Below are 22,634 nucleotides of genomic sequence, written 5' to 3'. Positions count from 1 at the left end.
CCTGCTCCCACCGCTGCCCTCGCCAGCAGCCTCCTGGGGCTGCCAGCACCCACAGCTCCCGGCAAGTGAGACACGGTCCTGCTCTGCACCTCCGCTGGCACCCAGCCTGCCCCTGCGGCACTGGGGAGATGGCTTTCCTCTGCAAACAGGACTTCAAAGCAAATTAGTGATATAATCTCAGCAGCTTTGAGCATGCCAGTGAGATCGTGTTTACCCTCAGCATTAAAAATAATGGGAAACACAAGCCCTGTCATCCTCTGGGCTTGCATAAGTGTGTCCAGCTGGGAAAGGGACCTGTGAATTGGGCTCCTGGTCTTTCCCAACAGGGCCTGGCACCAAAACTTTTCAGGAGCAGGTAATTCCAGGTGCAAGGGGCCAAGCTAGAAAGGACAAGCAGAGAACCAGCAAGAGAGAGGGAAGAGCAAGCACTGCTTGGGGAGAGGCTGGGGTGATCCAGCACCTCAGCTGGAAGCCCTTTCTGGGCAGTGGCCGCAGCTGGGGCAGGAGGCAGTGTGTTGCCATTTGCAGTGTGCTGCCTGGGGCTGCTGTTTGCTTCGGCCCCTGCCACTGATGTGCAGTGTAGGGGTGGTGGCTGGGGGTGGCTTTTCCCGCCTTGGGTGCGTGGAGGGATGTAGGAACTGTGCAAGGTCTGTGCAGCCTCAGGAAACCTGCAAAGAAGCTAAACCCGATCCTGCAGCCGCCTCTCTGGAGGCGGGGGGGGGGGGGGGGGGAAGAAGAGGCAAAAACTGGGGGTCCCTCCAGCAGGCTCTGGGAATAAGCCCTTGGGTATCGATTCCCAGTGCAAAAAGCTCCTTCAGGCTGTCCTATTTCTTTGCCCACCCTGCAACAGGCACTCCCACTGAGATGGCATTTAGCCCCAGGACTTGCTGTCAGGATACTCCCCTGCCAGTGCTGTGCTTGTACAAGTCACGCTCTCTGCCTGCTCCAGCCTTGATGCCATGAGGTTGGGCAGTTCAAGAGCGGGTCACATTTGCAAGGAGCCTTGGTCAAAGAAAATACATGATAAACTGATTTTTTAAAACTCGCTTCAGTCTTTGGAGAGGAAGCAGAAACAGCTGTATCACATTTGGATAGGAAATCTGCGCCCGAGCCAGGTGCTCCCCTCCGATGCGCAGTGAGGCTCGGCAGCGGCTGGCGCGCCAGGGAGGTGGGCTGTCAGTAGACACAATCTTTTCTCCATTGAACAGTAAATCTCTGTGGCCTGGAGCATGAGCTGTGCAGACAGGCAGCAGCGTGGCTTCCAGCACAGCTTGTCTGTGATGCTGTCGGCTCTGAGCCCCGGCAGGGGCAGGCAGGGATGGTCCCTTTGCTCCCAGTGTGGCAATGCCCTGGCTGTGCTGCTCCTGCAACAGGGGAGATGGTGAGAGCAGGATGCTCAGGGCAAATCCCAGCTTTTTTGGGGGGGAGCAGCCAAGGGATGCTGGCTCGGTGTGCCCTACCAGCTGCTCCCACTGCTCGAGGCAGAGAGGAGACCTTCAGGAGGTGGCTGACAGCCCCCACGTCCCGCCTGATCACCAGCCAGCAGCCACGGGGATATCGCTGCCATTGCAGGTGGGGTCAGGGCACAGCCCCAGCCCCAGGGTGCCCATCTGGGACACCAAAAGGTGTCAGATGATTTCCAGCACGGTGATGCCCAGCACAAAGGTTCCTTCCTTCGGTGACTTGAAACACCACCGTTGCTGACCCCAGAGGAAGGGGCTGTGCTTCCTCTGCCATTATTTCGGAAGCTTGGACTGAGATCAGTGAAGTTTGTGGTTTGCTGAGCCTTGGTTGCTATAAACACTTCATCGCTGTGACAAAGAAAACAAACATTGCCCATTCCTCTTACAGCTGGGTGCGGGCGAGCCCCAACGCCCTGGATAGGGAAGTAGAAGAGGTTTTGGCAAAGGAGAGGAAACAGGATGGGTTCAGAAACTAAACTGCTGCTGTTCCCCGCCCCGGCTCTGCGGCTTTCTGTACAGAAGAAAAAAGGAGAGGAGGGCAGAAAGGGGGCTGGGGGGTCCTTTAGCTGATCTATAAGAGATGAGGGTGTTGCTTCAGCCCCCGGTGGAGCCAGAGTGCAGGCAGGAGGGGCTGGTGTGGGTTGCCTGGCCCTGCATCTTCCTTCCAGTGCAGATGGGACAGACCTGAATCCGAAGCAGGAGACAGATGTGTCCTTGAGCCCACAGCTGGTAAGGGGGACAGCTTAGGCTGGAAGCCTTACAGCAGGGCGCTGCCCTCAGCATTGCTCCCTAGGGCTGTCCTTAGCGAAAGCAGCAGCCTGGGGACAGGGCCGTGTCCTGCCAGTGGGGCCATGGGACTGGGCTACAGCTCACATCTGGGCTAACACATGCTGGGGAGCCGGGGAGTCTGGTTCAACGCTGCCCCGCTGAGATACCAGTGGGGCCACCGAGCCTCCCCTGCCAGCTCTGATGGGCACACTGATGTGACACCTCTGGCACTTCCCTTGTGGTGATTTTGCGTCTCCTCCGTGCAGGCTCTGGCACCTCGGGGCCAGGGCAGCCCTTGCACCTGCCATGGGGCGAGCAGTTTGTTTCCCTGCCAGTGTGTTTCTGCAAATAAAGTTGTGTCCCCTTCAGGGACAGGCAGAGTGCAGGCAGGGTGCAGGCAGGGCTGGGGGAGTGTGGCATGGGGGCTGCGGCTGCAGGGGTTCCTGCTCTTTTCTGCATGGGGCTCATGGGGACAAAGCTGGTCTGCAACTGGGTGGTACCCAGCTCACCACCGCTTTGGGTATTTATAAGGCTGATTTGTGTTAAGTTCAAAAAGCTCTGATATCTTGTGTGAGAGCAGTCGAGAAAATGTCTGCCCATCTCCTAATGCCTCAGAAATCTTTCTTCTTATCTGGGCAATGGTAAGAGGGACCGTGCAGCTGATGTCAGGCAGCAGGAGCTCTGCAAGCTCACAGGGTGAGCTGGGACTTCCCAGCCCAGCTCTGCAAAGCAACGGGTTGGGGAAGCCCCGTCACACTAGCAGAAACAGCTTTGCAGAGGTGGCAAAGAGGGGATCAAACCTCGTTCCTGATGGGCAACAACATCCCCAGCAAATAATGAAGCAGCTGAAGATACTGAAGGCAGAGGGTCTCTGGGTAGGGGAGACAGACGGCCAGGGGTGTAACGAGAGGCGGACGAGACCCTGAATCGTGGTACTGGAGACTGAGGTCTAATCAGGGAGCAAGGAGAGGAGGGCACGGGCTGTTCCTCTATCACCCCATCCCTGGTGCTGATGATCCAGTGTTAGAGAGGAGCTGGGTGCGAAGAGCACTGGGGACGTTTGCCAGGTCCTGGGTGGCTTTCCCCAGCAAGGAGCCCGAGAAAAGTTGGCATCAGGCACTAGAGCTGTGTTTTACTTTCACACACCTCTTGTGTTATTTTCAAGGAAACAGGGAGAGTTTCCAAGGGGGAAGGTACAAGCTTCACGGCAAAGCCTCTGTCTTTCTTTGGTGAGTCTTGGGTTAAAGGCCCAGGGGAAAGAAGGCAGAGGGAGTTTCCCTCCATGCAGAGGAATGTCAGTTTGGCTATCTAAGTAAAAAGGAAAGGGTGAAACTCCTGAGAACAGAGAATTGCGAGATCTCAGATCTTTTTTTTTTCTAATCCTTCCCAATTCACTCATTGTACTGAAAGTGCAGACCCTGCATCAAAGGGCCTGAAACGCCAACGCCTACAGTAAGCACCCAACTGCTGGGAGCTGACCTTGAATTTTGGCCCCACAGCCCACCCACACGCCTGTTGCAGACTGATTCACTGTGTCCAGGAAAACCTGCACTAGAGTGTTTGTGTAGCTGTTACGGTCCCTCGTGGGGACCCACTGATCTGTAACTGTTACGTGATGCGATTCAGCGTGCTAAATGTGTGCTGGCCAGCCCAGTAATATCGGCACCCCCTGCACCCACCAGCAAGGACGGTGCCAGGAGGCAGCTCATTGCTTTCTGGCAAGGAGACGTCTATTTGCAACCTGACGTGGCTGCTCTGAGCATGCTGACGGCTGGACTACAACAGCAGAGATCCCAAGGTGGCCGGTCTGGAAGGCACCATCCTCTCCCCTGCCAGGGAGGGCTGCTCGGCTGATGGAGACACGAGCCCACAAAGGATCAGCCGCAGCAGATGCTGGGGCTGCTCCACGCCCGGTGGGAGCTGTGATCCCTGAGCCTTCCCCAGGCAGTGTGGGGCCCAGCATCGCTGCAGGCCTGCCCCGCTACGCAGGCGCTCTGTGTTCACAGCCCCTGTGCTGCTCTGCTCCTTCCTGAGGGGATGATGTTCGCCCTGCTGCCAGGCTGTGACTTTTCCTGCTCGGGTTAACCCAGTGTCCCAGCGAGGGGAGAGAGTGCGTGTATAAAAGAGCCGGGAGGGCATTGGGAAGGAGCTGGAAACATTTGCAATAGGAAGCGGTGCAGCCTGCCTGATCTGCTCAGGGTGTGAAATGCTATGGCCACCCATAGCCTCCCTTGCATGGGCAGGGAGAGCAGCTGTGCTCTGCTCTGATGTCTGTTCAGCCGCTGCTGCTGCTGCGGGGAGGAGAGAGGAGAGGAGAGGAGTGAGGAGCTCTGGCTGTCCTGAGCTGGCGGTGGAGCATGGGAAGCATCGATGCATGGCTGGGGGCCTAGCCAGGAGACAGGCTGGCTCCTGCCTGCGCCTTCATGGGGATAAAAGCATTAAAAAAAATAATAAAAATAAAAAAGCAAAGGGGTTGTTTTCCCAGGAGGAGAGCTCACACCTTGCCCTTGGCAGGGCTGGGCTGAGGTGACACCAGGAAGCCGTGCTGCTGCTGGAGTGAGCAGAGATCGCCGTTATCGCATACAATCTGCATGAGGCAATGGGATGTGGCTGTCATCTCTGGCAACGGCTGCAAACAGTGGGGCCGTCTGCGGTGGTGGGTTGCCATGGCGCGGGTGCAAACAGGCACCCTCGGTCCTGGCTGAGTCACCCGAGGCGGAAATTACCCCAGCTGACACATCGCACCAAAAATGGCTGGCTGCATGGCTGTGCGGCTGCGCGGCACCACGTGAGCCCCGGGAACTGCGAGAGGGTGAGGCCCAGTGACCTCTCCCCAGGAGGAGCATCCCTGGCCTCTCAGTACGTGCCCAGGCCTTCCCTTCCCATTGTGGCCCCCACTGCCGTGCTTGCTGCTGGGGCAACCTGCAGCTCGGCTCCTCCCGAAACTGCCTTGGTGCCGGGGCAGAGCTGGGGGGCCTAGAGGAGCGGCTGGGCAGGTCGAGCCAATGAGCCAGCTCCGTCCTGCTTCCCCCTGCCATACAGAGGATCCTGGAGGCTTCCGCTGATCTCCTGTGACCTCACAGGTGCACACGGTGACATCAGAGTGGTGTGCTGACATCAGCCAGTCATTGCTCGTTTGCATCTGTCTGTCCCCGTGGGACTGGGGCTCAGGACAGGGGAGGTGAGGGTGGCCTGGATGCAGTGGGGCAGGGGCCCTGCTGCCGGTGGGGTGGCATCGCCGTCCCTGCTGGGACAGCACACCAGGGGCTGTCACACCGTCACCTCCTTCCTCTGTCCACAGCACAAGGTCCATCTCTGCAGCAGGAAACCATCGCCTTCCCATCGGCTTCTCCGACCCTGGGAAAACCGCCCAGGCAGCCGGCAGAGCAGACAAGTGGGGCCTCACGTGCCGGGACCAAACCCCCGCCGTGCCGTGCTGGAGAGGCTGGGATTTGCCTCCTGGTGTCCGACTCACCCATGGCCAGGTGCCAACCCTCCGCAGCGCCAGGCGTCTTGTGTCAGCTACGCCCACGCAGCTGCGTGCTGGGGGAGCCACGGGGCCGGGGACCAGGGGACATTGGCTGGGAGGGCAGCCAGCCTGGCTCCGGGGCGCCGCGGGGCTGGTCCAGCCAGTGGGATGGAAAGGCGGCACGGGATCTCTTGGCATGCCGGGATGGCGTGCATCCTAGCTGCCGCTCCTGTGCCGAGTGATGCTCACCGGCCGGGGGACTGGTGCGTTGGCTGGGGGACAGGAGCCCAGAGTGGGGGTGATGGGCAGGACCACCCACTGGTGCGTGCGCTGGGTGCTGCAGGAGAGCCCTTGTCTCGGCAGTGGCAAAGCAGGCAGCTGCCCCGGGGAGGAAAGGCCTAGACAGAGGAATGTGTGTGGGGACAGGGATGGCTTTGAGCAGGGTTTATGGAGTGGTCAAGAAAACACAGGAAATTGGCTCCAGCTGAAGGTCCTCCTGCCCGGAGACTGCAGCGGGGATGGGGAAATAGACAAGCGATGTGTCATGGAGGGACCAGACAGCACCCGATAGCAGCAAGGTATGGAAAGCCAAGAAGCATGCCAAAGACAGCAGAGGATTATCCAGGTCCGATAAGGCTCCGCGCAATAGAAAAGGACTTTATGGGCTGTTGGGAACCAAAGGCCAGGAACCGTATGGAAATGCCAAACCTGTTAGGAGGGAGAGCGAAGAAGTGGATAGAGATTGCTGAGCTAAAGCTGGACAAGGGATAAGGAAAATGCTTTCCAGGCCATTAGGAAAGAAGGAGGATGTGAGACAACAGCTGCTAGAGAAGATATTGTAAAAATCCTTAAGCCTGGATAACTCACACCCAAGGGTCCTTTCAGGGCCGGCTGGAGCAGCAGCCAGGATCCACAGAACTGGGACAGCACTAATGCGACATTCGGCGTCAGAAAGGGCTGTGCTCCCCGGCGCAGGGGTGGGAGGCAGGAGGGGCAGCGACCAGAGGGAAAGAGTGCAAACGCAGTTCATGTTAGCAAGCAGGCTTTGCTGAAGGTCTTGTCGGACCAATGCAATTTCTCTCCTCATTGCGAGCAGCCGTTTGGCTGCAAGAGGCCATTCCCTAGCTGGAAGGAATTTCACGTGTTATTTCATGGTGTTCAGATATTGGGAAAAAAACAAAGGAAAAGCATGGCGCTAGATCCGTAGATAGCACGTTAAATGGGTTATGAACTGGGTAATTGGCCAAGAAACCACCGGTGGGGGTTTCGAGCGGGTCTTACGCCTGGGCACGGGCAGGATCCCTGCCGTGCCGGTGGAGCAGACCGGTGTCCCTGGCACGCGCCCGCTGTGGTCCCCCTGTGAGGCCCGCAGCGGGAAGCCATCTCAGGGCCCGGTTTCGGCCATGTAAACCCCAGCCAAGAGGCGGGCTTTCCATCTCAGAGACTCGGGCTGTCTCCCAAACGGCAGGCCCGTTTCTCCCCACACCAAGGATTAATCCCGGGGATCGCTTCAGTTAAGAGCTTATACGCCCGGGGAGCCGCGCTGCCTGCGTCACACCCCGTTGAACTGAGAGGAAGGTGGGGGGCCGGGGAGCGGTGCCCAGCCCCTGCCGCCAAACCCGTGCGCTCTCCCATCGGCCGAGGAGCGCGTTCGTGGTCCGACAGCAGCGGAGTCGTATTTTTAGCAAAGCCGAAGCTGGGGGCCTGCGGTACCTCTCAGCCGGGAAGGGTGGGGGAAGCTCGCGGGGCTCGCTCGGGGTTTTTGGCGGGGCGGGCGAGGTGGCCGTGGCTGGGGGTGAGCCTGCCCTGCCTCGGGGGGGTGGCGAGAGGGGACCTGCACGTGCGCCGCCCCCCCGGGTGCTTCCCACTCAGGGCACCTCCCAGGGGAGGCGAGGAGCGAGGTCTCTGCCCTGAGGCACGAGCACAGGGAGCACCAATATCGGGAAGGCCGGCGGGCGACGAGAAGCCAGGGAGAAGCCCCGGGGCCGCCCAGCCCAGCCGGGCCGCGGCCCACGCGTGTCGCGGCCCACGCGTGTCGCCCGCCGGCGGCGCGGGGCGCGGCGGCGCAGCGCTCCTCCCAGCCGCCAGGGGGCGCCGCAGCGGGCGGGCTCAGCGGAAGGGAGGGGGCCGCCCCGCCGCGCTGCGCATGCGCCCGCCGCGCGCCGGCAGAGGGCGGGAAGCGGCGGCGGAGCGCGATGAGGCGGCGGCAGCGGGAGCAGCAGCCGCAGCAGCAGCGGCAGCAGCAGCGGCGGGGTCGGGCGCTGCCGGGCGCCGTCGGGGCGCTGTGCCGGGCCCTGCCGCCCAGTGCCCGGCCCGCCCCCGACACCCTCCGCCGCGCCAGGTTCGACCGGCCGCAGGCGGTGAGCGCGGGCCGCCCCGGGGCACCCTTCGCTGGCGGCTCCCGCTGTTGCCTACTGCCCCCCCCCCGCCCCCCAGGGGGGACAGGGACAGCCGCTCCGGGCGAGCCCCGGGTGGGGGACGTCTCTGGGGGGGACAGGGACAGCCGTATGGGGCCAGGGCCTGGATGGGGAGACTTCTGTGTGGGCCCCAGCCGGCACTGCGTTGTGCGACTCTGCAAACTCACTGCTCTTGAAAGGGTGTTATTTTCTGGTGGTTTTTAGCTTAAAGCTCGATATTTCACCGTGGTCTGTAACACCTTTTCTAGAGTCACCTGAGGTTTGCTTCCCTTTACTGTACACCGCCTTGGGTCTTTCTGCTTCAGGGGTTTACGTGACCCTCCACCTCACACGCAGGGTGCTCCACTTGCTTCGTTAGCTATTTTAAGCATTTCACGAGTGTTGACTGAAGTCCTAACTGTAAGAATCGCTGTTTCAGTTTGTCAGCGTGTTGTCCTTGTGTGGCCAAGAAATGACTTCCAGTTCCCACTCGTGTGCTGCCACTTGTTTGTGAGTTTTTAATACTATCACGGTCAGGTCTTTTTAGCATCTTCAGGTGCTTGTTTGACTACAGGCTAGTTGTGCCATATGCGGTTATATCAGAGCAGGTACTTTGGAAGCTGCACTCGTGTATGCCTGTGCCTGAAAGTAGAAGTGCTGGGTCTTGCTGTACAGTCAGTATTAGTAGCCCTTCTCTTTTTGAGTGCACCTTACTGTAGGTACTGTTCATAAGACAGCTAATACATGAACCTGCCTGATTCGGCAGTGTTGACAGAATGCAGGTGTGCTCTTCCATGTAACAACTGATGCTCAGATATGGGTTTAATTGCCTAATTAAGGCTAAATATGTGACAGATCTTTTGCCTGCTGATCTTCCCCCTACCCCTCTCTTTCTTTTGCAGAGCCTGGATTTCTGGAGGCTGCTCTATGCTCTTCTGAAACAAATCCACGGAGGCAAGTGGACCGAGTCTGATGCCATAGGTAACCTAGTCAGTCTGGCTGACTGTGCGATTTCTGTCTGTCCCAGGGAACTACTGGGACTGGCTTTGTAGCATCTTTTCTTTGGCTCATTGCTCCCTGTCAGAAATGCTCCATTTTGAATACCTTAGTTTATGCCACTGACTCTTACTGTTGCATTACGGGTGTGCAGGCAGGTTTACTCCTCTTTGGCTTGCTTTGCCCAGGAAACCGGGATGGTTTTGTGTCTGCTAGGCGCTCTTGCTTCCCTTGGGCGTTTCACTGCAGGTAAATCTCTGCGATGATCTTATGCATTCTCAGCATCTGCAGAGATAGCTACAGAAATAGATTTATTTTTCCTTTGATCCCTTCTTTCCCCATTCCAGATATGATGCGTGATTCTGTGGTTAATTTTCTTTCCTATGTCAGGGCCATGGATTATAGCATGTGACCCATAAAGGCAGTGTTTTGGATTGAAGTTCTAGACAAAACAAAGTGTGTGTGAATATTTTAGAGGGACCATGAATATCTCTATGGACAGGACCACTACTCCAGAGAGAAGCTGAATGCAGGCTGGCTTCTCACAATGACAGAGCACTATTTACTTCTTAAATGTATCTTATTCCAAGTACGATGCTACTCCCCAGACTTCTCTTGTGAAAGATGTCTGTGGTCAGAGGAAGTTTTGAGAATGGGATTGTCTGTGATGGACAGAGGTCTCCTCAAACTGAAACCACTTAAAATCCACTTTTGCCCTTGAAAGCAAAAAAAAAAAAACAAACCCTAAACAACATTGTTTAAGCCTCTGAAGAGCTGGGAGTCTGATGGCTCTGTAAATGGAGTTTAAAAAGGCTAAGCATTGTGGATGTTCTCTCTCAAGGAGTGTGGAGCAAAACCAGCATAGTTTTGCTTGTAGCTCAGCAGGAAATCAACATGGTTCTGTGTTACTCACAGGACTGCTATTTTTCATTTGGCTATTTTTGCTTTTCTACTCATCCACGATCTGCTGTGTATGGTAAGTCAATTTATTGGCTGTCTCCTGCAGCTTTGTGGAGGTGGTCCGACCCAAGTGCAGCCTCCTTGAATCCTAGCTGCTTCCATACTACTTGCTTGTAGCATTTAGAGATGGGATTTCCATGTGCATGTGGCAGGTTGTTGGTTCTAGAGAGAGCAAAGCCAGCCTCTGCTGGTAGATTGCAAGGTAGGAATGTGTGGTTCTGCTCAGAATTGCTGAGCTGACTTTTAAGAAACTTGTTTAGTCACAAATTGGTGATTAAAGCTGAAACTCAGGTTGGATAGCCATACTGTTTTTCAAATTACACTAATTACCTTTGTTTGGCCAAGTGAATGAGTTGTCTGCTGCGAACACAATCAATATTTTACTGCCTTTCTTCTCTGTCACTGCTCTGGAGCACTTGTGGCCTTTCATGTATTTATTTCAAGGAAATGAAGTGGAAGCCTTGGGCACAGGGACTAAATAACTTTCTCAGGTTTGCACAGGATCCTGTAGCACAACAAAGAATTGAAATGGATTCCTCTAATCCATGTCTAGTGCTTTAGTCCATGGATCAGGCATTCCTTTCTTTGCTGCTTTTGTAGAACCTCTTAATTATCTTGGCTAAAACAAGGAGAGCAGCAGTTGCCAGATCCCAGAGGAAGGCTCTGAAGTATGAGGGTGACTGTGTGCATGGGCATAGGAACAGCTTTCTGGAAAAGAGAAGCCATACTCCAATGGTCTTGTACCCTTTCCTTTTTTTAGGCTACAAGTTTTTTCCGAAGGAAACACTGAGCTTTGGCCTGTAGTCTGTGTGTATTGTTGGGGGTCACAGTGGTATTTCTCGCTACTCTGTAGAGCGAGACCTACATTTCAAAGACTGCATTCCAGATGTTGGGCCATTTGCAGTTGTGAGGTGCTAGAAGAAAGCAGTGCGTTGCAAGGACAGAATGTTCTTGCAGGTTTTGCCCATGGAAAAGGACAGATTTTTCCAGAAAATTTTTGCTTGTTCTGGGAATTCCTTTTTATCAAGTGACTTCTGAAGTGGCACCCCAGTGCGTATTTCTGTTTCAAGTTAGTAGGTTTCATTGGTCAGTTTTTGATCTGGTCCTGTCATGTAGGTGAATTTTAGAGGAGGTTAAAATTTGCTTTGAATAGAACAGCTACTAGCCATTCTCTTGTTATGGTTGTGATGTGAAATTGTTTAGAAAAACTTTCTGCGTCATGTTTTTAAATGGTTGATGTATTTTATAGCATAGCTAGGAGAAAATAAAATATTTCAAAAATCACATACAAAAAATCCACGCAGATTGGTGTTTTAAAATGTAGGAACTATTGCATTCTTGCAAAAAGAAATCAGAAACCCCACTGAAGCCTGCTAGTCAGTGGTTATAAAATTCTGCAAAGGTCTCTTGGTTTCCCATTTTGAAAAAAATTTTTTTTCTTCACACAGTAAAAAACACTTACTGGTAACTTTGGTGGGAAACCATTAATACGCTCTAGCCCCTTAAACATGTCAGAACAAGGGGCCTCTCGCCAGTGGAGTACGAGTCAAAGTAAGCTGTGTCATAGTACACTGGGCATAACCTTGCTGATGAAGTCATGATTAGCGGTTTCATGCTGCTCTTTCTTCACAGAGGCTGAGAGCTGACAGTCTTGGTTAACAACCACACTAGGTAGCAGTGCAATCTGTGTTTAGATAGAGGAAATGTTTCATTTCTCGAGTTGCAATTCATTTTTTTAATAGTATGGGAAAGAGGTCTGGAGCTGCAATATATTTTTCTTTGTTTGACAAATGAAGCAGAAAATGTTCTTCTGCAGCAGTAGTTTCCCATGATACCACTACCTATGCAGGTGTTTCTTGCCTGAGTGCATGAAGTAATGTATCTCTCTGTTCTTGTACTTGATTTAGTTCCTTTCCATCTTAGCCAGACTACCGCATAACCCTTATTTGAATATCATGTCGTAATTCACTGAAAATATTCTGCATGATTCATAAAGTGGAAGAGCATAGCTTGAGTATAGTTTTAAGAGAGCTGAACACTGAGGTTCATCCATAGCTTGATCTTACTGGCTGAACGTACTTTTATAAATAATGTGCATGTAGAAGGGGATTAGTTGGAAGGACTGTGCGGCTCTTTCTCTATAAATTGCCTAATCCTAATGAAATGCCGTAAGATGATGTTGTCAAAGAGGAGGAGTTTGAGTGATTGGTGTTATCTGCTATCTGAGTGATGTTTTTTTCTCTCTCTCTCGGCTGCACATTATGGAGGAATCTGTCGTGGTCTTGGGTACTTATATAGCCTCTACTGCCATTTATCTGAGCACCGTTTCCTTGTAAGCAGAGCACTGTAGAGATGAGGAAAACTAAGTGACTTCTTTAAGGTCATGGAAAGGCTCTTTCAGCCCCAGTCCCAGATCTATGCTTTGACCGCTCACCCACAGTTCCTGCCTGATGCACTAGTTGTACCCTCTCATGTGAGGGCAACGTTTTGCAGAGGGAGAGATGAAACAGGGGAAGATAAAGGACCAGAGAAACACAGAAATTCAGGTGGCGAATTACCTTGGTGAATCTGGTCCTGAGTGGTATATCAGAGCAGGGAAATGGTGATAAAGGAAAAAACCACCTGGCTTGCTCTCTATTCCTTCTCTTTCATATATGATTTCTTGGGCAGCTTCCTGAACTGCAGATGGCAGCATGTGATGCTTGTTTGCTTTGAAAAAGGAGGAAACTGTGTACTGATCTCCCTTTTGGAGTATTTCTGCCTTTACCTGTTATGGCAGTTCCTTTCTTGACAAATGCACAAAGAAAAGGAAAGGGCAATATGAAAACCTATCTCATGTGAGAATGTTCAAGAGTGATCAAAATAAAATCTAATATCTGAGTGCTCCCCCTGTGCGTGAGAGATTGGAGTGCCTATCTACAGCAAGATTTTTAGCAAACCATAGGCATTTCTGCCACCCTAGCATCGTGAAGGGAAGCTGCTTGTTTTTACATTCACAGGTTCTGTAAAAGGAGCAAACGGAGTGGTTTAGGTGCTTGGGTTTCCTTTTAGTGTCTGTAATGCAGAAACAAGCTAGGTTTAAAACCGATTGCCCAACTGTCATGTGTCCCTGTAGAAGCTCTGCTACGCAAAACACTAGTCCTGCAAAAAATTAGTAGCTCTGCACCACCGTGTCACCTGCTTAATCATGCTCCTCATCTTGTTTTTTTGTTCTTCAGTCATGGTTAATGTCTTTGTCAGGAATTCATTTGTAGCTTTCATGTGGCCAATCACGTATTCCCACTCCTACTGCTGAAGATGTGTAGTAAGTAATCTGTATAACAGTTACAGCTGTGTGTTTGGACTGAGGAGCACTCTGGAAGTAGACATCCCCTTAGGGATCTGCACTCTTGTTTCCCTAAATCTAAAGTTGCTCACAGTGCAAACAATATATCTTCTTCTGGTTTGTCAAGGCGCAAAGGGCTTGGTGGCTCTTTATGACTACCAGCTCCTTCCAGCCTCAGCAGAGCTGTAGCAATGTATTGCTCCTATAGGGTTACTATCATCGGTCAGCTTATAGCTCCTCCTTGTGTCTTGGCTTTGTATCTCTTTTGGTGGATAAGACTCCTTTAGCATTTTGCAAACCAAGATAAATCAACCACTCTTTACTGTGAGAGTCTCTTGTAATTAACAAGTTCCTTTTGAGAGCAACAGGATTTTTTTCTTGTTTTTTGTTTTGAAGTCGGTCATTATGTGGTTTTTGAGCTTCAGCAGTCGATGCCAGACAAAGAAAGATTACAATATGTGTCAACGCTAAGGGATGTTTTTACCACAAGTGGCAGGGAGCAGGCAAATGAATATGTAATGTGATGAATTGATGTGTTAATTAAGGACAGCAGTGACAATCCTTGATTGTGTAAGGTTTATACTTCCTGTTATTTTTGGGTGTGTGAGTGTGTACCTTTTTTATGAAACCCTACGGAGACACTGAAGCATTATACTGGAAAACGGGAGCAACTTTCTTCCTTGCTTCGTAAGAATGCCTAAACTGGATCAAACTGAAGGCTCCTCTAACTCCATGTAGCTGTGGCAGCCGTCAAAAGTGGATGCCCAGGGGAAAGAAAAGAGCAAATACAGAAGGATGCTTTCAAGGGGGGGGTATTCTTTCAGCCTCCAGTAATTTACATCTCAGACTTCCCAAACCAGAGAGGATATTTTTGTGTTTCATAAGCTTCCATGAACTCCTGTTCTGTAAATTCAGTTCCTCCTTGAGCCTGTGTAACTCTCAGTGTCCGTAGTGCCTCATGGCCAGGAATTTCCGAGCTTTGCTGTATGTGTGAAGGTCATCTCTTTAACTTGTTTTGACTCCCATGCTTTGGTGACTCACAGTTCTTGTATTGAATGTTGTGCAAACAAATTATTCCCTATCCACCCATTCCACAGCACTCACGGTTTTGAAGAGTTTTGTTGTATCCATTCTCAGTCATCTTCTTGGCTATGTCATCAGTTCTTACAATGAAGCTGTTCTGTACTTGTGATCGTACTTGTCCTTTCTCTTTGTTTTTTCCAAGTCTTCTGTAGCCTTTTCGGGACTGAAGAAATAAAATAACACTCTGAATTTGAGACGCGGAGTCATAGTGGGTATAGAGAACAATATAATGTTGTTCCCTGTGTTCTGTTTAGTTTCCTTTCTAGGTTTCTCACATTCAGTTTGCTTTTGGATGCATATGAGAACCAAGTGTGATATTGTAATGAAAAATCTTATCACCTAAGATTCTGTTCCTGAGTCCAGTGGTCAGCTCCAAGCCCGTTGCTATGTCAGTAAAGTTAGGATTGTTTTTTCCCTTGTGTGCATAATTTTTCATTTTTTCTAAAAAGAATTTGATCTGTCATTTTTAAGCTTGGGCTCATTAGGCTCTGCAATCCTTCACGATCTGCCTGCATTCCTTACTACTGAGTAATATCACATCAACACCAAACTTTGTCACTATCACATTGTCTGTGTGTCATTTTGAGTTGGTTGAACAGCAACTGTTTAGCACAGAGCTACCACTTGTTCCTGCCCTCTGGTTCTTGTCTGCTAGGCACTTGTCATTGATTCAAGGGCCTTCCCTCTCCCTCGACCACAGTGGCTTAGTTTCTTTGTGCTAGTTGAATCCCACTGGGAAGTCTAAATGTCCTGCATTCGTTGAATCTTCCTTAATTGCTTGCTTGTTGTTGCCTTTGGAGAACTCCAGTAGCTTTTTGAGCAGGACTTCCTTTTACAACAACTGTTGATTCTTCCCCAATATGTATTGTTTATCATTGTGCCCCCTAATTATGTTCTTTATTATAGTTTTATTTAGTACAGAGCTGAGGCTTACTGGTCAGAACCTTTTTTAATAATAATTTTCTCTGTTTCCTCCGTAGTTTACAGTTACGTAGTGCCTGTCTTGTAGCTGTTGGGTAACATTTGCTGGTGTGAAGGAATATGGATCAGAGCATTCCTGAGAATTAAATAGTGTATGTGGTTTGGCATGCTGTGTGGTGTGCTGCATTATCTCTGCCTGCTCACCGGTGCTCAGAGATTTGCTGTGAAACTCCTATCACTAAATTCCAGTTTTATTCAGGGGTAAATTGACTCAGAGTGTTTACTAATTCATAGCACGCTTGGTGGCTTGTAAAAAACGAATAGGTGAATTGGCGTCCTGTTATAGTGGGGATGGCTGTTTACCTTCTTGGTCTTTGTTAATCTCCAAGAGGCCATTACTGGCCTTGATCTCAACTTTGAATTTCTTCTTGTCCCTTAGCAGTAGTTCTGTAGATCGGAATGGGGCAGCATAAGAAATGCTTTTACCCTTTACCTCCTGTCCTTTATCAGTTGTTGGTAACGACTGTAGTCTCCACTGTCCTCCACTAATCTTAGGCTTGATTAAAAATCTTGGTCTCAGAGGCAGCAGCAGTTTCTGGAACTGAATGGGTAAATGCATTGAGTAGTGCAGTGTGTTATTCTTAATTGTTTTCTTCTTTTCAGATAACCAAATTAGGTTTGTAAAATCAGCGTTGTGGTACCACGGCTATGGCAGGCCAGAACTCTATCGGCTCCCCCCCGATGGCTCAGCGGGTAGTCGGGAGCTGCTGCTGGCATTTTCCTGGCTGCTGCACAGACTCAGCCTCTTGGAGCAGCTTTTGGCTCGGAACAGAGTAAAGACTGGGGATGAAACCTCTGTGTGCACGGTGAGCCTGTTTGTGTCCTTCCATCTTATCTGTCCATAAGTAATGTTCTGTGACAGCAGCCGTGTTATCACTAGTGTGTAATGTCTAGTATCTTGGTACCTTTACAAATAAATGCTTTACTCCAGCTTTAAAAAAAATTAAAGGGGCCAGCATCTGGAAGCTGTGTTCTTTCCCTTCTTTAAGCTTTCTGTGTACAGGTGGTCTGGGTTCCTTCTCTTTCTCAGACTCCCATCCCTGCTTGAATTCCCTGATTTTTGTTTCCAGAATAGGTGAGACCAGTGTGGAGGAGTGCAAGTAAGTGAATCATAGAATAGTTTGGGTTGGAAGGGACCTTTAAAGGCATTTAGTCCATCCCCCCTGCAATGAGCAGGGACATCTTCAACTAGATCAGGTTGCTCAGAGCCCCGTCCAACCTGACCTTGAATGTTTCCAGGGATGGGATCTACTACCTCTCTGGGCAACCTGTTCCAGTGTTTCACCACCCTCATCGTAGAAAATTTCCTCCTTATATCTAGTCTAGTCTAAATTTGCCCTCTTTTAGTTTAAAACCCCTTGTCCTATTGCAACAGGCCCTGCTAAAAAGTCTGTCCCCATCTTTCTTGTAGGCCCCCTTTAAGTATTGAAAGGCTGCAATAAGGTCTCCCCACAGCCTTCTCTTCTCCAGGCTGAACAACCCCAGCTCTCTCAGCCTTTCCTCATAGCAGAGGTGTTCCAGCCCTCTGATCATTTTTGTGGCCCTCCTCTGGACCCGCTCCAACAGGTCCCTGTCCTTCCTGTGCTGAGGGCCCCAGAGCTGGACGCAGCACTCCAGGTGGGGTCTCACCAGAGCAGAGCAGAGGGGCAGAATCACCTCCCTCGACCTGCTGGCCACGCTTCTCTTGATGCAGCCCAGGATACGGCTGGCCTTCTGGGCTGCGAGCGGACGTTGCTGGCTCATGTCCAGTTTTTCATCCACCAGCACCCCCAAGTCCTTCTCCATGGGGCTGCTCTCAATCCCTTCATCCCCCAGCCTGTACTGATACCAGGGGCTGCCCCGACCCAGGTGCAGGACCTTGCACTTGGCCTTGTTGAACCTCATGAGGTTCACATACACTCACTTCTCGAGCTTGTCCAGGTCCCTCTGAATGCCTTGAATGTCCCTCTGAAATGATCTCTGTGCTTCTGAGTTTTGTGCTTCCTGCCTGTAGCATCAGTGGTTCTACAGTGTAGGCAAACAGGTTAGCGATGAATGCTGGGTATGTTGGCATTGGGTAGAGCAAGTAATCCTAAGGCAAGTAGTACTTTTTAAAAACATCAAGATCTCAATGGCAGCTACTGCTCTTGGGATAACTAATGACCCTATAGCCTCCTTGAGACAACTGTGGGGTATATTGTGCTGTTTCCATCAACAAAAAGATGTTCAGACATAGAAAGCCTTCTCTGAAGTAAGCTAAGGATAGCTGTGTGTCTGCTTTAGCTGCAATATATGCAAGTGATCAAAAAAAGAAAGAAAGGCAAAAAAACCCCACGAAACCACAGTCTAATAATGTTTGGTAATACTGCTTTTAAAATCCATTCCTTGCGTTTAAGACCACATGCACTTGTTACTATATAGACAATTGCTCTGCTTGTTACTATATAGACAATTGCTCTGGAGCATAGAGTGAGAAGCTCAGGAGAGAAGATGATGTTTTTCTCATGCTTGTATCTAGTTTGCTGCAATTAAACTGGCCTTGCTCTTAACACAACAGATAACATAGGCTGAATTTAAACTGGTCAGTGCAATGGATTAGTGTGGCTGAAGTCTCTCTAGGTGGTTGTGAGTTTGTTCTAAGTCATCTTCATCTGGTCAGACATTAATTGCTGGTCGTCATGGTTCAAAATGACAGGCTCACAGAATTGTCTCGTGTTTTGGCAAAGGACACTGCTGATACCTTGTAATGTCTAAGACCTTGTGGTCTTCGTGATTCCATATACGTGCTCCCCTAGACTGTAGGCTGCCTGGTTTTCCAGCATCTTTTTAGGGGACAGCAAAGCGGGAAAGCAAGAGTTTGGAAAGCTATGATAGAGATACAGTGCCTTCAGAAGGAAAATGTTTGTAGAAACGGGAAACAGTTCAAAGGGAAGAGTCACCTTTGTAACAACATTATTAACAATATTTTGAGGAAACAGACGACTTGTGCTACACTACAATTGTTTGCTGCACAGAAGAGGGAGCACACGAAGCTGTGCTTGGTGCACTGGGTGTGAGTGGTGGTGCCCTCTGGTGATGTGTGCCGTGAGACTTTAGGGAAAACACACTTCTGGAGAACTTTTTTTACTTTAAACTTTTCTTATCTTTTTCTTGTTTTTCTTGTGTGGTAGCAGATTATTTTGTGTCCTTAATTTCTATTACAAAAGAGTGATGAGTGAAGTGTAGCAGCAACGTGAATTCAGGAAACGGGGCAGTGCCTATGTTATTTTCTCTGAAGGTCTTAAGTTTTGCATTTTCCAAAAAGACTTGCAAGAACTGTGGTAATACAATGTTATCTCTTACGGCCACACAGAGGCACACTGAGAAATTTATTGCTGTGCCTTTCACTGCAATTCTAACCTGCTCTACTTGTGTTTCTCAAAACACATGGAATACATATTTCATGTTTTTATCCAATAACTGTCTGAAACAGTGTTTGGAAAGGTTTACAGGTCTGGAAAGTTTTTTTCAACAGGCCAGACAAAAATTTTAGAGACTGGGAGTTGGAGTTAGCATGTGTATGTAAAGCGTGTTGTATTAATGGCAACATTTCTTGTATGGTGTTCATCTAGCAAGTTTTCATACTCCAATAAAAATAATATTCATAGGGGAAAAAATGATAGAATGTAGTTACAGTGGAGAATGTGTAAATAGTGTGTTTTGTGATTCTGCATCACAAGAAAGTTAAACAGAATTGTGAGGGACAGCTCTTATCTTTTATTTTATCAACGAGGCATTACAAAACCAATAAATTCAACCAGTAAGACCCAACCAAATTAAGATCTAGAAATGCACAGGTAAGGAGATAATGGTGAGTGTGAAGGAGAGGGTAGGTGGTTCACACCTCATTTTGATTAGTAAGTCAGTTTCTTGTAAACTACTCATGAAAGCCTGTTGTTTTTTGCATAGAAGTGTGATAGTTTTGTTATGGTTATATATTGTTATTTGATAGCTACTGTTATTTTATGGGGTACCTTCATGTGGCAAAGTACTCATCAGTCAGACGGTGTTCAACAATATAGGCTCTGAAATCATAGTAAAAAAGGAAAAAGGTGAGGTTGTCAGTTTTGATACCTGACATCTTGTGAGTTAAAGTACAACTTGAACAATTGAAGTGCTGGAATTTTGACGCTGGGAATGTTAAATACCCAGCATTTGTGATACTTAAGCGAAGTGTTGGAAGATGTGTAACAAATTGTGAAGGCGTTGCTAAACATGCCAGAGATGTAGTCTCTGCAGTTGTAACTCTCTTCTATTTAAGTAAATTGAAGGAAAAAGGTAAAAGAAGGGAAAAAAGCTTCACTAGAGAAAGATCTGTCTCAAAAAAGAAGAAAAGGAAATGCTCTTTAAAACAACTGAAATTCTCAGCTGAGAAAGAGCTTGAAAAATCTTCCACCGCATGGAGTCTTTTTTTAAAAATGATTATAAACAATTGAAAATATTTTCCTGAAATGAAAATGTTGCAAAACAAAAATCCATTAAATAGTATTTGGTTCGGTGCATTGCTGAGATCTCTGCCAAAATCAGCAAAGCATGAAAGCCAGTACTTACTGGCAAAGCACATCTGTTGGTCTACTAGTGAAAATAAACGTGGAGAAAATCCTTACCCTTTGTCTTAATCTAAAAAAATGGGAGTCTCAAGAACTGTAGGCATAGCTGTAGTTCAAACTGATATTCATGTGGTTTCCTTTTAAAATTTTGACTGAAAAGTGGACAGGATCTGTTGTGCGAAGAAGAGAGAATGCAGCTAATCCCTAAATTAAGGGTGCAGTTGTGTTCTGACTATTCTTTCAGCCTAAGTTTGAAACAAAGCCTACAGCCTGCTAAATTGCTGATAATATGCCAAATACCCAACATATCAAGAGCCAATTAAATTAATTCCTTTCATTTCATTTCAGATTACCACTCTCTGGCCTTTTCTTCTTTGCAGTTCCTTAGCAACACAGTTTTCTTCCCCTGCAAATTGAACACTTCCATCAGCTCTAAACGATTTCAGGTCGGTTATTTATAGAGGGACAAGGGTATTCATGACACATGATGGACATGGAGCTCAGCCGCTGCATAGAATTCATAATCTTAAGATCCTGAGCTGGGGAAGGCTTCCGCAAGCTTACTTTTACATTCAGTTACATCTTCAGAATCAAAGGTTAAGTTATTCCTAAAATTACAAACTAAACTATGGTGAAAGCATGATGAAAGGGTTAGGTTAAGGTGGCAGGAGGTAGTGCTTAATGTGGCTAATGTAATTAAAAATCTTGAGGTAGTTGTGGGTAAGGACAGGTATGGTTAGCAGCCTAGGATGATTGTATGGGTTGACTGCTTTTGTGTGTTAGGTAAGAAAATCCTTCAGGGCACCTTGTCTCACGCAGCCTCCAGCTCACATTTTTTGGAAGGGCAGCGCTGCAGTCTCTCCTGAGCCAGGGTACTGCCTGCCTGCTGCAGGATGCCTCAGTGAGCGGGACTGAAGGAGCCACTGCCCTCTCTAGCCATCCACCTGTGACTCTCTTCCAGTATGTGAAGTTTATAAACCGAGGGGGCTGACAGTTAAAAGAGCTGACTGGAGCCTGTGTGGCTGTGCAGGAGGAACAGGAGAGGGAAGAGGGGATCGGTGGTGCATGTCAGACTCTAGTACCTGGCTGCTCTAGCGCAAGTCTGTTCCCTGAATTTACTGTGCTGATCCGTCAGCAGGTTGGTGGCTCCAGAGGCAGTAAGTGAAAGTTCAAACCTTGCATTGGTCAACACCTTAAAAACAAACAAACAAACAAAAAAAACCCCAAAAACCCAAAACCCAACAAAATCACTAATTCTATTAGATCTATAAAGACTTAAGTACAATCTGAATTGGAGGTTCATATCGATTTACTGAAGTGTCTACTTGGGAATTCTCCCTGGTTGTTATTGCCTTAAAGCACTAGGCAATTAATTGATGGATGTTGTCTTCAAAGTCTTTTTACACCCCTTGTGGATTTCTGTCTCAAATATGCACTGCCGTGATGTCAGTCTTAACATCTTTTCTTGCTTTGGTGATCACATACATGCAGATTATTCTCAAGTGCCGTTCGTTGATTCCTATTTACACATGAAAATCTGAGAGTACAAAACACATCTGAAATCTGGTAGGTGAAACGCTGTCCTTCACTGAACCTGTAAGGCAGACCTGGGGAGTTTTCGTATTCTCTCTCTCTCTGAGAAGCAGATAATTGTTTGATATAAACCTGCCTTTTTAGCACATTCAGTATTTGACTAATTTTTTTTGCCTCACTTTTTAAATTCTAGTGATATCATCATAGCTTTCTCCAAATCTACGATGGTTCGTGAGATAATAGTGGTACTCTGTGAGCAGGTATTCCTTCTGTTTCCAGGGAGGAATACTGCCTGCACTGGTATTATTTCTACAGCTGAAATTAATCTGTGTGCCCCATAATTTATGCACGGAGGCTGTTGATTTTTTTTTTAGATGGGGTAATGATGTTATATCCCTCATTATCACCAGGATATGTTGTACAAACATAGGTTCTTGGTTCCACTAATTCCCTCTGCCTGCCTCTTGCCCTCGGAGTAAAATTGGATGCCCCTCCCCTTTTGTGAATTTATAGTAATCAACAAATAGAGCTATTATAGTTGGAATTCATGCGTGCGTCTCTAGCATGCCAAAGTGAACTCAGTTTAATTACTTCTGGTGGGGAAAAATGAAACTAAACATGCCTTGTGACTCTTAGGTTTGCAATTTGATTAATCTTTTGTTTGTCACGGTCTAGTTTGGCTCACCGGATATTTCCAATATAGTGTAAGGCTTATGCTTGGTCTAATCTTGTTGTTGAAATGCCTTTCTCTTATAGAAATCTTGACCGTCACTGCTGTTCCATAAACCATGTTATTAGAGGAAAGTGTTAACGTAGCAGCCAAGCTTGGTGTTCCCCTCAGCAGAAAACCAGAAAACCGTTGGCACTAGTGTCAGTAAATATAAATTTTCTGGTTTTTTTCCCCTCTTCACCTATTCCAGTGGGGACGGAGGAGGGAATTTTATTAACCTATTGATTCTGGCTCAGAAGCATAATTACTTTCCAGATCTTTATGGGCTATATTAGTCTGTCAGCTTTCATTTTTTGATTTCCCTCCCTTATTCCCTGTGCCTACACTTTATTCTCTTTGTCCTCCTGTCCTCCTAGTAACTC

At 48.8% G+C, this 22,634-nt stretch overlaps 1 protein-coding gene across 4 annotated transcripts in view; it reads left to right on the top strand.

Moving 5' to 3' along the window:
- Positions 1 to 7,846: 7,846 nt before the first annotated feature.
- Positions 7,847 to 22,634, top strand: part of TEDC1 (tubulin epsilon and delta complex 1) — a 77,059-nt gene continuing 62,271 nt past the window's right edge. For 3 of the 4 annotated variants that reach the window (XM_087732537.1, XM_087732536.1, XM_087732534.1), the window contains exons 1-3: positions 7,871 to 8,060; positions 8,999 to 9,077; positions 16,045 to 16,247. In XM_087732537.1, the coding sequence (XP_087588663.1) occupies positions 7,896 to 8,060; positions 8,999 to 9,077; positions 16,045 to 16,247 (447 nt within the window). In that variant the 5' untranslated portion in view covers positions 7,871 to 7,895. Of the gene's footprint in view, positions 8,061 to 8,998; positions 9,078 to 16,044; positions 16,248 to 22,634 lie in introns of all 4 variants that reach the window. The other variant, XM_087732535.1, reaches the window with a different exon arrangement.

The sequence above is a fragment of the Nipponia nippon genome, unplaced genomic scaffold (assembly GCF_047370975.1).
Source record: "Nipponia nippon isolate SJK-2023a ecotype South Korea unplaced genomic scaffold, ASM4737097v1 scaffold_5, whole genome shotgun sequence".
Taxonomy (NCBI): domain Eukaryota; kingdom Metazoa; phylum Chordata; class Aves; order Pelecaniformes; family Threskiornithidae; genus Nipponia; species Nipponia nippon.
Note: the sequence above shows the minus strand (reverse complement) of the source record. Positions and strands in the feature narration are given on the sequence as shown.